This window comes from Apteryx rowi, unplaced genomic scaffold (genome assembly GCF_003343035.1).
Source record: "Apteryx rowi isolate R43461 unplaced genomic scaffold, aptRow1 scaffold_13, whole genome shotgun sequence".
In the NCBI taxonomy this organism is placed as follows: domain Eukaryota; kingdom Metazoa; phylum Chordata; class Aves; order Apterygiformes; family Apterygidae; genus Apteryx; species Apteryx rowi.
Window position 1 is genome coordinate 2,182,833 of NW_020447530.1, and position 16,487 is coordinate 2,199,319.

Below are 16,487 nucleotides of genomic sequence, written 5' to 3' on the forward strand. Positions count from 1 at the left end.
TATAATGGATAAAAGGGAAGGAGATTTGGGGGTAACCAGAGCAATGTGCGAGACAGTGTCACAGATGCATGCTAAGCACAGCTGTATCCCAGCAGAGATCCCAGAATATAATCAACACACAGCGCTAGAAAACATCAGCAGATGTGCAGATAGCCTGTAACCACACTCTGAGACTCAGCTTACGGCCAGGATAGCGCCAGTCTTTCTCCAAAGAGGCCCTGAAGAACTATGATGTGATCAGATAAACAAAGATGAAACAATTTTCATCCTCATATTCCTCACAAAACTCTTCACTGTCTCTGCCCTCCCTCATTAATTACATTTCAAAGCAATAAATTGCATTTCAGTATCTCAACTGAGGCATATTTGCATTCATCAGGTTAAGTTGTATCTTCCCACCCCCACCCTGATCAACCCAAAATGCTCCTTTAATCCATCAAAATGTTCATATCTTGCAAATGCACATTTCATGATATATGAACTGCATCAAACACGGTTATTGAATATATTAGCTGCTGCACAATTTGCAGGCTTTGACATAATAGTTACTGGCCGCTGACTGCTTCCTCAGCTGACGCCAGGCATTGGGGAATGCTTGGATTTGTGTTTTCTGATGTTTGTGTTTGTGCGCAGCCTGCAGCGACAGCAATATTAAGCAGCAAAACTGTGCAAATTACTGATTTTAACCTTGACTGAGCAGTTGGATTCCACATGAGGCTCAACCTATGTGCACCAAGCAGAAGTGACTTCAGCTAATTTTGGTTGTTCCCCTTAATGTTTTGCTAAGGCTAGAGAGAGATTTTGTTTTATCCTGTTCCCAGTGAACAACATGAGAATGTCACCTGACGATGAGCCAAGCAGACAGAAAGACTTGCACGGCTTTTGGACCACCACAAGCATATTTTGGGGGGTTTCTTGAACTCAGCATCCAGCATGCTACTTGCTTCTGAGCATCCAAGCACCGGCGTTTTATCAAATAAAGGTCAATAACTAAACGTCCAGATCCTGCTCCCAAGATCCTCAGAAACAGCTGTGGATTCGGAGTTTCAGCTGCATTGCCTGGGTGAGGCAAAGCAGCAATGCTTTCTGAGCGCTCAAATATTACTGACCCTTCGATGTTCCTTCCTCGCATGCACACACAAGAGTTCATGCTACTTAGAAAGACTCCTGGCTTTATTTTTAAGGTCAATGGCCTGCAGCGAAACAGCAAGTAARGGACTAATGCTCCGAACCAAAGTTCAGCACAGTGAGTGATGGGCCTTCCCATGACTTCTCTGTGCTCTGGATTAAGCCCTTTGCATCGATTTCTATTCCACATCAAAGGATAATAAGACACAAAAAGCACCATGGGAACAGCTTGTTTGGAAAGCGAGTCGCAAAACCCAGCTTCGTCCTCTGGAAGCTCTAGTCTGTTAATCCAGACACTGGTTGCTTGCTTTAAAAGAATCAACTCTCCAGGTCACCGCTGTGATCTTTTGGTACAAAGATGATTACTGTGATGATTCATGGGCCCTTGAAAAAAAGATCCGAGGCAGGCAGTGGGTAAAGAAAGCCAACTCTTATCATCAGCTCTTGCTTCAGTCACACTGGGCACCTCACCTCCTTCGAGCCTCACAGATGGGGAAAGCAATCCTGCTTTCACAGGAATGCAATTCAAAAGATTCGAAGCCTTTCAGCAAAGATTTCAGATAGTCCCTGAAAGACTTGCGAAGTATCTTTGTAGACCTAAACCTTCTTCCTAATCTGCCAAGAAATCTTGAGAAGCCAACTTTTCTCACTGTATGCTGGTGTCCAGACTGTTAGTCTTCAGCGGGCCCCGGATCCATAGAGGGAAGTAAAAATTCAACCTCCTCCGCCTCAGAGCAACCCGTTTTGATTCTGCTTTCAGCTGTGGGAGTCGCAGAAGCAGCTCACCTGTGCCTGTTCAAGTGTAAGTCACCAGCTTTGTAACACCGAATTTCAGCAATAAACACACACAGCAGTCAACATAGAAAATGGATGTACTTAATACATGTGGTGTAAGCACCTGGACCTGGGTCGGTGCCTTTCACAGCTAACACAGGATCTTTCTGAAGTTGTATCCCATCACTGAGAACTGAGGAAAAACTCAAATTCCTTGGCTCACTGTGGTTGAAGGCACACGCTGATGTATCGCCAAAGCATCAAAGAAATGCTTTACCGCAGTAATTCTGAATTATTTATGCTTCCCGAAAAACATCTGTTACAAACCTCAGAGAGCAGAAAAAATGGCACATTTCAACTTATGCCATTACTCTGATGCATCACTTCTGCGACCTGAGCTCTGCTGTATTACAATATTGCACATAAATAATTGCAAAGCAATGACAAGTTTGGACTAATATGCAGATCTTCTCYRCTAAACAAAAAAAGATCTGCGTTTAAGCTGGGGGACCACGGACAGGACAGGAGTCTGTAGCACTGGCTTCTTCTGACATGGGCAACCGTCCCACCACGCTGCCTGGTCGCTCGCAAGGCAGTTAATTGCTCTCCTGTCTGAAAAGCAGTGCTGTGTCTTGTGGGCATTGCACTTCAAGAAAGATTTTGCAGGCAGTGGGAGAAAGGCCAGAGAGGACAACCAGCAGCTCAGAAAGGCTAGAGAAGCACCATCCCTGGAGGCTTTCCAGAACGGGTTGGACAAACAGCCGTCAGCACTGGTTTAGAGCTGCGGCAAGGGAGCAGACAAGTCACCTCTCGGGAGCCAGTTCAGCGCTTTGACCAATTCTGTACCACCGGTGGCTGCCTCTCACCCTCAGACTGCATCTGCTTAGCTTCAGTGCAGCAAGTCACAGTTCAAAAATGGAAGAAAGCAGATTGTAATTCCATATTTTGCAAGCAAAGTGACAAGCAAAAGTGAAGCAATAAAGCAAATATTAATATCTCTAGTTGCTTTCTTAGATACGTTTGCTAAAGCTATCATTGAACAGCTACACCACTGGGTTGGGTTTCACACCGCTGGGTTGGGTTTCAGATTTGTTGGTCTGAATGGTTAAACGAACAAATGGATGCACAAAGGGATCTCTGCCCTGCTATCACATCCCAGAAACTGTTCGTACAGCCTACATCCTCGAATCTATTTATATGAAAGGCCAGTTTAAAGGGATCTATGCACTAAATAAAAAGTCATTCCCACAGAAGAAACAGGCTGATGGAAATCTTTCTCTGATGTTTCTTTTCTTCATTAACGTGTCTACCTCTATCAAATCAATAAAACCAAAAAGAAGGTTCCTACCACAAGCTCCAAAGAAACACAAAGCTTTTTGTATATTTTTGCCACAGGCAACAGAGATGCATTATCTTGAATACTCTACGGGATGTTGCCTTAAACTAGATTATCAAATAGCTAAACCAAGTAGAGACAATTAAACAACTGTCCAAAAATTATTTCTCACTGGTGAATATCACATAGCAATCTGACAACCTTCATTTTGTCACATTAAGATACATTTTGACATATTTTGCATCTTTGTTTTGCACATATGAAACACTGAAAGTCAAATTTACTTTTGTCAAAAAAGAAACCATCTGTAAGCAAACTTAAGTCTTGATTTAAAGCGTAAAAGAAAAACATTCAGAATTACGGTCTTCAGGCCTAGTTTCAAAATAAAAAAGCAAAAAACACACTCCAGGTAACGAAGTCTGCAGATTTCCATAAAAAAAAATCACATGGATTGCAACATCTGTACAACCTGCACATCTATTCGGAAACAGAGACAGGAGCCTCCTCCGAAGCGCCTTGCTGTAAAACGTTTTACATAATCGCTTCTATCCCTTTTTGATGAATGATTATCACCCACCATCCTCAGCACTGTCATGGGCATGTAACCGCGTCTGAGTAAATTAGACAACAAACTGGAGACAGTATTCACAAACTCAACCCTTTCCGGGGCCACAGCATTCTGCTGCGACTATCACAGCCACGTCTACACCTCCGTCCAAACGTGCCTCAGACCCAAACTGGACACGCGCTTCGTGCCAGGCTTCAGGGAAGGCCCAGAGAAGCTGCAGTTGGGTCATGGGTAGACAACTTTGCTCCAGGGAAGCTGGACCCCACGGTGTGTTGCTGATCTTGAGTTTGGAGCGAAGCGTGCRTTTTGGACGAAAGAGAACGGAAACCTTGGGAAGCAATTACCAAAAAAACTCACTTGAACGAAGGATAATCAGAGTTTGAATATTGGTTTAGGGCTGCTTATTGACTAGGGACTGAAGACCAACACCTGATTACAATTCCCATGTACAAACAAGCAGCAGTTCCACCTTGCGTCTCAATGGCCATGTTTCCTACCTGGATGCAGCTGTTGCAATTGTAAGCTTGTTGGACAAAACTTATGTGCCCAACTGGTGCTTTAAGAGGTCAAATTTCAAAAAAAAAACCAAGGGAAATAAAAAGTTACAAGAAGAATTGTATAATATGGTTAAAAAGCGAAAATTCCAGAATCAAAAAAGGGGGTTAGCTTGGATGAAGTCATTCTTTGGTCGGTGAACAAAGGAAAGGTATAACAAACTGGAAAAGGGGCAGTAATAAGCAATCCACTTCAACAAAATAAAACGTTCAAAAAATTAGTAGGAGAAGCTGAAGTGCGGTAACCTCCTACCAAATGGCTTTTCCAATGCTCTTCTATACACAAACAGACACAGATCCTCGTGAAAGCTAGAAATAAACAACACTATTAAGTCATGTGCAATGCAATTGCTTTTTGTCTCTGAACAATCTCAAACACTGTCCTGCACCACGGACCATGGTCAAAGAGCCGTCCTTCCCCCGGAGCATTTAAGCTGAGTCTGAAATAGTAAGTCAGGCAAGATGTGGCCTGGCCAGATCTGCCAGATTCGCCGTATAGACCAAATCAGTATTCATTTCAATGTCTTTCAGTAGGAATAGTCACCCTCCCTGGTCAGTGTTGAAAACAAAACAAAACAAAAAAAACAGAACAAAACAAAAAAATCCTAAAAAACCTGAACTGTAGAATACTACCAGCACATGTTTTGCCTTTCAGCCTGTTCACAGGACCTAGAAACTCCTAGAGTGACCACCTCAGGCTCAGCCATGTGCTTCACCTTTTTCTTTTATAGAAGTACTGAGTGGGCTGGAAAGAGAGAGGACAGGATAGATCCCTCAACATCTCCTGTGTAGCACCAGCCCTCAGCACTTCTGAATTAAAATATGCAAATTCTTGTCATCTTACCTCCACCACAGTGGCATCTATTTTTTATCCCTTAATTGAGATTCATCCTTGGCTGACAGGGATTGTCAGGTTTGTCAACACCAGCATGATGCTGTTCGGTCTATTTTTCCTCTAGCAAGGAAAGTTCTCCTGTCTTCATGGTTCCTCTCTACAGCCTTGTGACTGGTTGGTCCACTGCTGAGATATGGGAATATCTCCTTTCTTATTCTGAACTGCACATTTCACTCCGGATTAAAAAAAATCAGCCTAACATCAAATAGAATCACCCATAAGTTCTGCACATAGCAAGCTGCTTCTGCATTAGGAACATATACTTTTATCCAATGGTTTCAAATAACAGAAGACTCCCCAGAAGAAGCCACTCATGCTGAGGGAAAAGGTAGCATGCAATCTTGTTTTGGTCATAAGAACAGTAAAAAACAGCATGACTACATAATTATTCAGAGTTTTTACAGGGAAGGCATGAATGTTGGCCTCTTTTCTTAAAATGCAAATTTCTTGAATAGGGTTTTGGGGCATCTCCCAGATAATGTTGACAAAATTATGCTGTTTGAATGTTCCCTACAGTCACCTTCCTATTCTAAAAAAGGCACACATTCCCAGCATTTTATCAACAGTTCATTTCGCTTCTGTCAACATGGTTTTAGCTTAAAGTTTTTTTAAAAAACCTTAACTTTCAGTAGCTATCAGAACAATTAAGTTGTCAAGCATCTTCTACTAGAGCATCTCCAAACTCTTTAATATCAAGTAATTATTTGGCACTTACAAGACCAGATGCACTCACATTTTCAATTTAAATGCAAATAGTGAGGAGAGATTTCAGGTTTTGTCGCTATTTTTGTAAATGTTTTTAATTTTTAAAAGAAAAGCATTTATTATTTTGGAGATGTCGTGAGGCAGATGTCTCTTTTTATCTGTGCTTAAGTTAATTCTTCTATTTCTTTTATGGCTTTTCTTTTCGAAAGGAAGGGAGGTGAAAACTTTTCTGTCATGTAGAAGATTTAAGTTTACAAGTTACTCAGTGTATGATCCATTAAATAGATGAAGCCGAGATCAAAGTATGCGGAACGCAGCATGGATTGCCTTTTAATCGCTTTCAGAAGGAAATATTCAAGCATCACCAGAGGAGCAAACGCGTACAGGTCCATCGGATAACGCAGGTGGGAAGGGCCCTCGGGAGGTCTCTGGTCCACCCTCCTGCTCCAAGCAGCATCACCTGTGAGACCGGATCAATCAAGAGCGGTGACAAACTGGCACCCGGCATGCAGCGTTTTTTCGACACGCAAGGCAGAAGGAAGGGAAACCAAACAAAACAAGAACTCGGATGATATTAAAGCCCACAGCTTGCCAAGTCAGAGCACCACACGTAATCACAACCCGAACCGGGGACGCGGTTGCACAAACTGCCCATCTCGCAAACGAGCGGGGACGTCGCTAGCCTCAGCACCAGCTAGACAAGAATCGGGATACGAATTAAACAATTCGGAGGAGCTGACATAATCCCCAGTGGGCTACGCGCTTGCCAAACAAATTACAAATCCTCTGAACATTACAGCTGGGTGTTTTTCAGGGCCAGTGCCTTTATGAAGTCTAACTCGTGTGCCAAACCCTGTCAAAATACCAGTCTGGCTGAGCTTTCCAGGATGCCAAAAAGCAGTATATTGTAAATCTTCACTCTGCTCTTTGTCCACAYGCTGCAAATGAAACTCAACATCCTGTATTTACCTTTCTTCAAAAACTAGTGCAAAAAAAAAAAAAAAAGGCAATTTCCAAGGTTTCCATACTGGAATGTCTCCTACCTCCTGCTTTGTGTGTGGTCTGAGAGTTTTATTCTACTTAAGGATTTCATTAGAGGTTGGATTTGTTCCAACACTGGATACATTTCCCTTCCACAAAYGGCTTTTATTCCACGGTTCAGTGCCTCAAAAACGAATCAGGATCTTATAAAACTTTCCAAAATTATCGTCAGGGTGGGCAGAGACCAACCAATCTCATTCACAATTGCCCGATGCAATACAAACCAGTACACTAAAACACAGTTCAAAGCCATCAAACAAAGGATCTTGGTAATATCAAAACAAAATATCGTGCAGTATCTTTCCCCTTCTTCTCCTCTCCCTTYAGGAGGAAATGAAATTTCGGAAATCGCAATTCTTCCTGCCAAAAGGAAACGCRACTGTTGTTAAGACTACACAGACCTCATCAGGTATTAGTCAGCCGAGATTTGTTACAATATTAAACTACAACACCATGCCAATGCCAAAAATTTTGCCATGTRTTAGTTAATACCTGCTAGCCAAGCCGCAGCGAGGATAACCTTTTTTTTTCCTTCCTCTCTACTGAAGAACAAACGTGGCTACCCGAAGCAGCCACGTCGTAAGGGTYGGGAGGAGAGAGACCAACTGAATGTTATCTCCTGAAATCCTTTTCCCTATATCTTCATAGAAATATGGTGCCTGACAGGCGCTACAGGACGTGGAATAGCAGCAAACTCATTTAAAAACAAAATTTCTGTACACAAAGATTCCGGGAAGTCCTAATGACAGGGCAGAAGAATCACYGAACCATCTACATTTTTATGTGGAACGGGTTTATGAACTCATCTGCGATACATCCCAGCCTGCGAGAGAGCACACATGCCCAAAACTGCTATTTCAGATAATAAAAAGAAATGGACTTACTAAACTTTAAAGCTCAACTTTTTTACACATTCATTCTCAGAGCTGTAAACTTTTAGGATGGTGCACTGGTAACTTATGACCGGAGCAACACATTGGACATGCCGTAAGATTAGGCTTTGTAGGCRAAGCCTCCAGCCACGGAGACACATCTGCCACCCGAGGAACCCAAACCGGCTGCAATTCTTTTTTTCTTTTGAAAGATTTACCATCAAAACACCCCTTGGTACTACCCTAGAGAGGCAGAGCTATGATAAGGGGCCCCTAGCAGGGGCAAACACGCCTGGACGGCCACAGTGGCACCCGGCTGAGCCAAACACCCCCCTCCACAGCGCTCCGTGTCCGCAGGACCGACCTGGTGCCACCCTACGGCAAAGCTGGTTTCAAGGGACAACAAATTGACAACGGACACACGCCTACACTGGCAATGAGAGAGCACCTCGGTGTCAGAGCACTGAGATACAGGAACAGGCTCCTGGAGAGCAGGAAAGCTATTGAAACCTCAGGTGGAGCTTGGTCGATCTACAAGAAAGGATGATGCAAGAGATGAGATGCGATGAGATGGACGCCCRGGATAAAAGGCAACCGCTTCGATGACCCGGGAGGGCCCTTCCAGTCTCATTCCTGAACACGAATTTCAGAACCGTGACGTTTTCCATGAAATCACTCTTGCTTTCTAGCCAGCCCTAAGGAGAGCGCACCCAGCAATGGATGCTGAAAACCAGCATGAAGGCTGCTCTATTTTTCCTCCCACAAAGCAAGCTGGGGAGACCTCATCTCTGCCATCCTCCACAAGCCCCAAATCTCCCCGCCGGTGGGGGAACAGCACCCGGGCAGCACCAAGCTGAACTAGGCTCTGAGCATGTGCACGGTTGCTCGTTAGGAAGGCAACGGTGGTCGCCGCGTCTGTGTTGTGTAGTAACGCCTGTTAGACCTGTATGGATATCTGCCAAGGCCTTCGGCTTTCTTCAGCCATGAAATAAGCACCAGTATAATCAGTCTGCTGCGAGACCTTCACAGAATACAGAGAGACAAAAAAGAGAGAGGGGAAAAAAAAATAAWAAWAAAAAAAGCTCCTTCTGCCAGTTRCACACAAAACCCCAGTATTTCAGGCCTGGAATACAAGAGCGCGCAGGCAGCGTCTCCAGCGAGTGCTCCTCGCCACCACAAACGATGCCAGCTAACGAGCACGCCCCTCGGACGGGCACGCTGCTTTTCAGTCGGCCAGCATCCAACAACCATCGCGAAAGATGACAGCTAGCTGCCGTGAGGGTGATCTCGGTAACTGTTGTCCCACGTGCCGTGGAGACCCCAACCCCACCTTCTGCCATCATGTCTTGCAACCTCTCTAAGCCGACAAGGGAAAACCCAAGGAGAAAGCTCTGGGATAAACACAGCCATCACGGGCAAGCAGAAGGGAAAGTGGGACTGTGAGAATGAACCAGCGTAGCAGACACCAAAAATACCACATTTGTTTTTAATCTACCACAAAGGCAACAAAAAATATCATTTATTTCACAATCTGCGTCATTCTTCTTCCTCACCTCCTTTTTAGCAGTCACTGTTACCTAGCTCGTATATAGTTTTTAAAGACATAATGGGATAAGTAATTCCARCAATCCTGGCCTTACACTGCATTTCTCCAGTGTTTTTTGTTCAGCAAAAGCTTTTGTGCTAATGCAGAGCACAGGACATCTAAAAATATTATTTTATATTTGAAGTGACAAGGAATCCCACCCCTTTGAAAAATTAACTCCAGACATAATGAGTCTCCTCCACAGAAGGGAAAAGTCACATAGTAAGAGCCGATTGCTATTAAATAAGAATTTGCAGTTACAATGGAAGAGACTAAGGAATACACTGAAAGAAGGTAATGSGAGTCCCTGTTGACGAGGTAACAGATCTGTGTTGGCGCACGGTCACCCACTTCCAAATGATATCAGTGCTTCATATTTTAAGACCTGTAAAACATTTCCCTGACTCTCCCTWTTTCATAATCCAATGCACAGGTGTCCTTTGAAGACACTACCCAACATTTTCGCTTTCTTACCGGATGGAGTAGCTACCTAACGTCCTTCCTCATCAAAAGCCTTTAATTCTTCAGAGACGAACTGGTATCAGCGATAGAATTTTTTATTTTTTCTCTTGACCGTGTCTTTGGAGTATTTGTTCTTTCATGCTGCGGTAATTTTGAGCACCCAGTTTGGGTCACATTGAAGACGTCTGATTTTCAGGAAGCCGTAGGTATATGATTAGCCAGATTCCAGCCTCCTTTGAATTTGCAGCTGGCACCCAAAGATTGAATGGTATTGTGAAGATCATGCTTTTATGTAGTATCTTCAGGATTTACAAGGCCAGTATTACTGTTTGTCTATTCTAATGCTATATCTTTTCTCTCCAAATATGCATTTAAGAAAGAATTTTTAAGGAATAAAACACCCTCCAACCACAAAGTTCAAAAGATGCCCAGACCAGAAGAGTCTTCTGGGCTATGTGGCAAGTTGGATATTCAAATTCCCATGCCAAATCAGGCAGGGCAGGGAATTGGGCCTAGGGCCAGATCATGGATGAGTTCACTAACTACCAACTTCCTGGGAATAATGCAAGTCCTTCCTGCATAACCATGCATAACCATGCACGTGTGGGTTTTTGGGACATCAAGAACTATCCATGCTACTGTGTGTGTGGACCCAAGCATTGTGAGATATCAGAAGGCCTTGCATTTGATTTTAATGCAGAACAGGGGTTTTTTTTGATTGTTTGCTTGTTATTTTAATTCAAAAAAAAGAATCAATAGGAAGACTGTTTACCATTACCTCTAAGTTTGACTAACAGAGGTACATATCAACAGATTAATGGTGAAAGAGATTTAACAGAAGTATTTTGAGCGAGGAAGTTCTCGCTCAGAGAGGGTGATCAAAATGCACCAGATTTCCCACACCCCAGTCTTTATGAAAAATGATTTCCACTATATCAGAACAAAACGACTGTGTTCTAAATGCCACCGGGGAAATGTCAGAAAAATAGAATCCCATCCAACCAGAGTAAAAAATACATATATCAGGCATGCAGGTTGTTGGGAGCTGTTTCTTCGTGGTGGCATTATTAAAATCAGCTTGAGAGCAGGAAGTGAAGATGCTACTGATGAGAACACCCACTAATATTCAAATGCTAGGAGACTTACAATCATTGAAAGAACTCATTAATCTAAAGAAAATACTCAGAAAGAAACTGTCATAATTAGAATTGGTGAGCAGCCAGCTCTGCTGAAATTAGATAGTATATCTTTTTTCTCTTTTTTGACCCAGACACCTTTAGAGAAGACAATGCATTTGATGGAATGAAATACTCTGCAACAACTTTGGGTAGAGTTAAGCTGATAATGGCATTCTTAAAAGCGGCTGTATTTCACAAACTTTGTCACTAAACGGAGGTTTTGCCAGGTAGCTAGCACACGGCCTTGTCGCAGAGGCAGCCGCTCCAACAGTCAGAGCRCTATTCAACGAGTCATTTACTCGCCTCTGGCGAGCTCTTGTTCACAGCAAAAGGAGCAGGAGAGAGATATTGCATTATATCTGTGCCTCCTAAGGAACGGCGCTGCAGAACTCGAAACAATTTCTCCGTACCTTCTCAGCAAAATTTTCGGTAACGTTATCTGACTGCTGCAAGGGAAAGGCACTAACAAGAAAACTTGGCGGAATGGAAACGAAGGGAGCCGACTTTGTAGCTTACAACTTACTCAAGGAGGCGAGACCTTTAAAGGCTGTTGCTATATCTGAAAGTGTTAATTTAAGTGCTGCAGCAGGTGCTGTACGAGCGAGACTCTTCTCCTCCGTGGCCGCGTGCGACGCCTGTTGTTTCGCAAGGGATCCGGGTTCAGGTGAACCGCAGGGCAAGCGCACAGCCTGGTTTTGTTGGAGAGATTTACGCTTCTTTTTAACATTCGCATCGGGGTGCGATTAGGGGGTACGGTCTCGGCCTGGGACGGGCAGTCCACCTGAGAGAAGCTGGGAACCCCGATTACAAAATGCTTCTCCTGCAAGGCTTAGCCGCCTTCTCAAGTAAATATTCTTTCCTCCCCATCTGCCGCGTGCAAATCCGGATCGACACAAAAAAAAGAGATGAAACGCAGGGAAGCGATGAGCTCGAGGCAAAGTGCTAAGAAACGGACGCACAAAGGAAAATCAAAACTGGGATACGAGTTGCTCTCTCATATATCCCACTGGTTCTAAACTCAACAATATTTTTAGTAAAGCTAAATCGAGTAAGGCCAGAATAAAAAGATTTTTTAAGACAGTTCTGCCCCTTTAATCGAAGTAATAATAAAGAGGAAAAATCATAATAGCTTGCAACGTATTGGGCTTAGAAGAGGGCTATGCTTCATCTATTTGACAAGGTATTCCTTCTTGTGGTCCCTTCTCCTCAGAATTAACAGGGCCACCCAGCAGAGAGAGGAAAAAAACCCTCCTCAGATGCTTTAATGAAATTTTGTTCAGCATCTTGCAGCTCCTAGGCATCTCCTAGGCATGGGCTTCTATAAATAAAAATGGGAGGACAAATTATTATTATACTATGACTCATGAAATTTGTATCTGCAGGGAGTTGGGGACTTTTGCTTTTCCTCTGGGCTCTCCGGTGCTGTCTGCTGGGTCAATTAAAATCTTGAGATTTCTTTTCACAGAAAGCCTTTCCTCTCCTGGTGTTTATTCCGAGCGTGCGTTTCACTCACATCCTCCCTTCACCACCTCATCACCGCTGTAAATCACAGCAAATTAATGTCCATGCTAAGTTCTTGAAATAACACTGCTTTTGCCTCTTGACAACAAAACCTGTGAGCCAAATGTCAAAAATTCAAATGGAAATACAGTATTACAAATAAATCTGTAGACATCTCCTGATAAACTCCTGCAGACCTGGGCTGATGCAATGCTCCCTCCCCGACCCCCCGAACAGAAACAGACTCTAATTCATCGTCCTGCTGAAGAGTGTAATATGTTGGGCAATAACGAGTGAACAGGGGTTACGGCTCTCGTAAAATATTCACACCACTGACTTCTTATACAGCAGTTTCTCTTGAGTATGATTAATCACATGTTATTATTTAAAGTTCCTATAGTATGGGAGTTTATGTTTCAGTACCATTCACAGATTAGATTATAGAAAATTAGTTTCAGATGAACTATCTGGTTCAGGTAGATTAATCCACTCTGATGATGCTTACCAGCCAATTGAACTCCTCCTTCAAACCAACTGGCCATGTCCCTGTGGTTATCCAGAAGGCTGTAAACAACTGGGGAGATTTTCCCTCCACCTGGCAGTAATTTTTCTTTAAGCACTCTCGTCTTACCTTTATCCGAGACAGATATTTATCCTGCTGTTTAGCATAATTAAAACATAGGCACTAATCTAAAGCTCCTGCCCAGGGAGCAGTCATGTGATGGCAGCAGATTCACAGCATGCAGAACAGCCTTAATTTCAACAGCACATCGAGCTTATGAGGAGGGAGAAAAGGGTGAAGCAGGTAGTGACATCTCCAGGAGCCCAGGACCCATTCGGCAGAGGGAAATTCTTCCACGCTGCTCTGCACTGAGGGCACTGCCAGCAAAAGAGTGTGTGCAGGTGATCAGCAAGTCTTCCCACTCACAGGGAATGCCAAGGAAAACTTGGTGTCCTTTGGCAATCGGTAGTCTCCAGGTGGGATGGGAAAAGGGGCTGTGCGTAAAGGAGCACCGCTTCACCTTTGTTTCAAATCAAGAGGGGTCAAGCCCAGTGCAAGAACCATGGGCCATTTTAAACCAGAACCAATTAATCTCTTAGATTATTAGAAATGACCAGAACTATGTTTGGAAACATAGGACACAACTATGCGAAGGCAGCTGTCCTGTCAAACCGGGAGTCAGTTTATGCTCCAAGGTAAAGGCTACTAGTTTTCCAGCTCAGCTTACCTCTTACAATGATGTTGGTGGACTTTTTCGCAGGATTTCCAACATTGTTGTTGGCGATGCAACTGTACGTGCCAGCGTCTTCTGATGCGATGGCAGGTATCGTTAAAGTCCCCCCGTTCAGGACTGTCTTCTCAGGCAGGACACCAACAGACCTCACCCACGTCAGACTGGGGGCTGGCTCCCCTCCTGTCGTCACACAGACTAAGGTGATCGCTTCTCCAGGGTTCACCACTATCGGGTCATCCACAAGAAGCTTAATTGAAGGTGATGCTGCAAAATACAAGTTGAAGAGAAAGCTGTAGTGGGACTGTGTCTGTAGCGTTGCTCAGTCCCTACATGCACACTCAAGCCAACTGAGACCAGCAAAGGCACATCAGCGACAGCGCTGCTAGCACGACGGAGTATCCTCCGGGAAGGGTGCTCCCTGCCCTAACAGCACCCCTGACCCCATGTTTCTCACCCTGCTCAATCATCTTCTTTTTCCTTGCTGTCAAACCGCAGATGAGGATTTACATATGGACAAGCCTGCGGCTATGCTTGTGAAGTAATGTATAATTTATGGCACCAGTGCCAGCACACTGGATTTTAAAMCCTGGAAGAAAGGCATTAGTAACAATCTTATTATTTGGCACAGAAAGTATTTTGCTCTCTTGAAGTCAGATCCTCTTAATCCACCAGCCTCCTTGATGAACTTCCCGGGACTTAGCAGAAAACTGAGATGAACTGGTAGAATGTGAATTGGGTCTACTGAATCAAAAAGAGCTGCCTCGCTTGGAACAACACCTCCTTGCACACTAGAAAACGGAGAAGTACAGCACAGGGGCTTTTTTCCTGCATGGGCAGTGCAACCTGCAGCTCACAGCCTCCTGCAGACAGCATGGCTATGGCTCCATCTCAGGAAAGACACGACGGGAGCTGGTGCAGACACGACTCCGTCACAGTTCCCATTACCATAGTCAGGGTGACCACAGAGATAAAGGCAGCTGAGCRACCTGCTGAACTACTTTGCAGCTAATGGCAAGATTATGCTGCTCTCAGAACGGAGAAGCAAGTGATTAAATTTCATTCTCTGTTCTTGCCCCTTCTCTCCTATGAGATAGCTGCATATGATACAAGGGGAGCAATAGGAATGCTCAGCATGAAGGGATGGGATGAGACCATTCATTTYAGATGCTAGAATGTAAACTCAGAATCTGAATTGTAACATCCTCCGTCATTTGCTTTGAAGTACCACCCTTTCTGGATTGGGGCTTTGYTTGAAGGCATACCCTAAACCCACAAAAATAATGAACCAACATCTCAATCCCTATTGCTAGGGCAGAAAAAGCAGCAACGCTAAGACAAAAAGGGGAAAAAAGGTGAAGGATTGCAATTCTGGGCAAAATCTAGGGAAAGAAAACCAGAAAAGATGAGAATAAAAATGACAGGAAATAGAAATATTACATCCAAAGATGATATATCACTATCACAGAGATGTATTATTGTGCGTTCTGTTTTTATATACGAATCTTATTTCAATATTAAAGAAATACAACAATCACTACAGGCAAATACAAGAGTCAACTATGAAACACGAGCTTTTTTTTATCCGGAGTTCACCCAAGATGAATTAGCTTCCTGTGCATTCAGAAGCTGCAGCACATGGATGGGAAGCAGTTCCTTTACACCTGTCCCAGCACAGAGAGAACAGGAGATCGGGGCCATGGAAACACTTGAGAACCAAGTCCCCTGACCTCACGTGCTCTTCTCTGCTGATGGACTCCTATTCTGGGATTGGAGGCATGACATCGGGTGGTTTGTCATATTTTATGGGCAAGCAGTTTCTGTTTGGGTGGAGGTGGCAGTGGTTGGGATGCAGGTACCCACCACGCTGCTAGAATTCACCTCCAGATCTGCACGACCACGACCACAACCAGGTTGGGGTAGCGTTCACCTGACCTCTCTTTCTCCCTCCTTCACTACGGAGGGTTAGTGATTTTTTCCTGAACAACTCTGGCAAGGAGCTGCTCTTCTCCGCTCTCACTAAGCATCAAGTCACAGAGACAGGGAACAGGAGAACCACAAATAATGCTTCAAAACTTAGAGCAGAAGATGAAAGCCCCAGCAATGTCAACCCAGTCTGGTGCTGCTGTTTACCATAACGGCCTCATAATCCTTCAGATGAAAGGGGGGCCTCTGCCATCCTTCAGGTGGAGAGACAAAGGTAGCGGCTGATGCGATAAAAATGCTGCGATACCTCCCTTTCATCACAGCACTCAAAATAGTAAGTACATGAAAATTATGGCTTGCATACAGCAATTTCTCTTTGCTTACACCACGCATTTCACTTAACTACAACCTATCCCACTAGATAAACACAAACAAAAATCCAGGAATACATTCAACTACTGCCATCAAAAGCTGGATTAAAATYAAAGAACATCAACAAATTCAGGAGGGATACTAAAGCTTCTAACAAATTAAAATCAGTGTAGCGAATAAGGGGTCAAATTCATCTCTATTATGAATAGAGTATGAATCCACAGCAACAATGATCTATTATTTTGATATTTCTACACCTGGAACTCTCTCTCGAGAAACCAATCGAGTGTGAGGCAGGGAGAGTTCGCCAGAGAACGAAGGAGGCAAACAGGAAAGTTTCCAAATGCTCAATACCTCCG

The 16,487-nt window shown here is 43.9% G+C and overlaps 1 protein-coding gene across 1 annotated transcript in view; it reads right to left on the bottom strand.

The window, feature by feature from the left end:
* MDGA2 (MAM domain containing glycosylphosphatidylinositol anchor 2) overlaps positions 1 to 16,487 on the bottom strand; it is a 232,614-nt gene that overhangs the window by 125,340 nt on the left and 90,787 nt on the right. Inside the window, exon 6 of the mRNA XM_026056066.1 lies at positions 13,828 to 14,097. Coding sequence (XP_025911851.1) covers positions 13,828 to 14,097 — 270 coding nt within the window. The remainder of the gene's footprint in view (positions 1 to 13,827; positions 14,098 to 16,487) is intronic.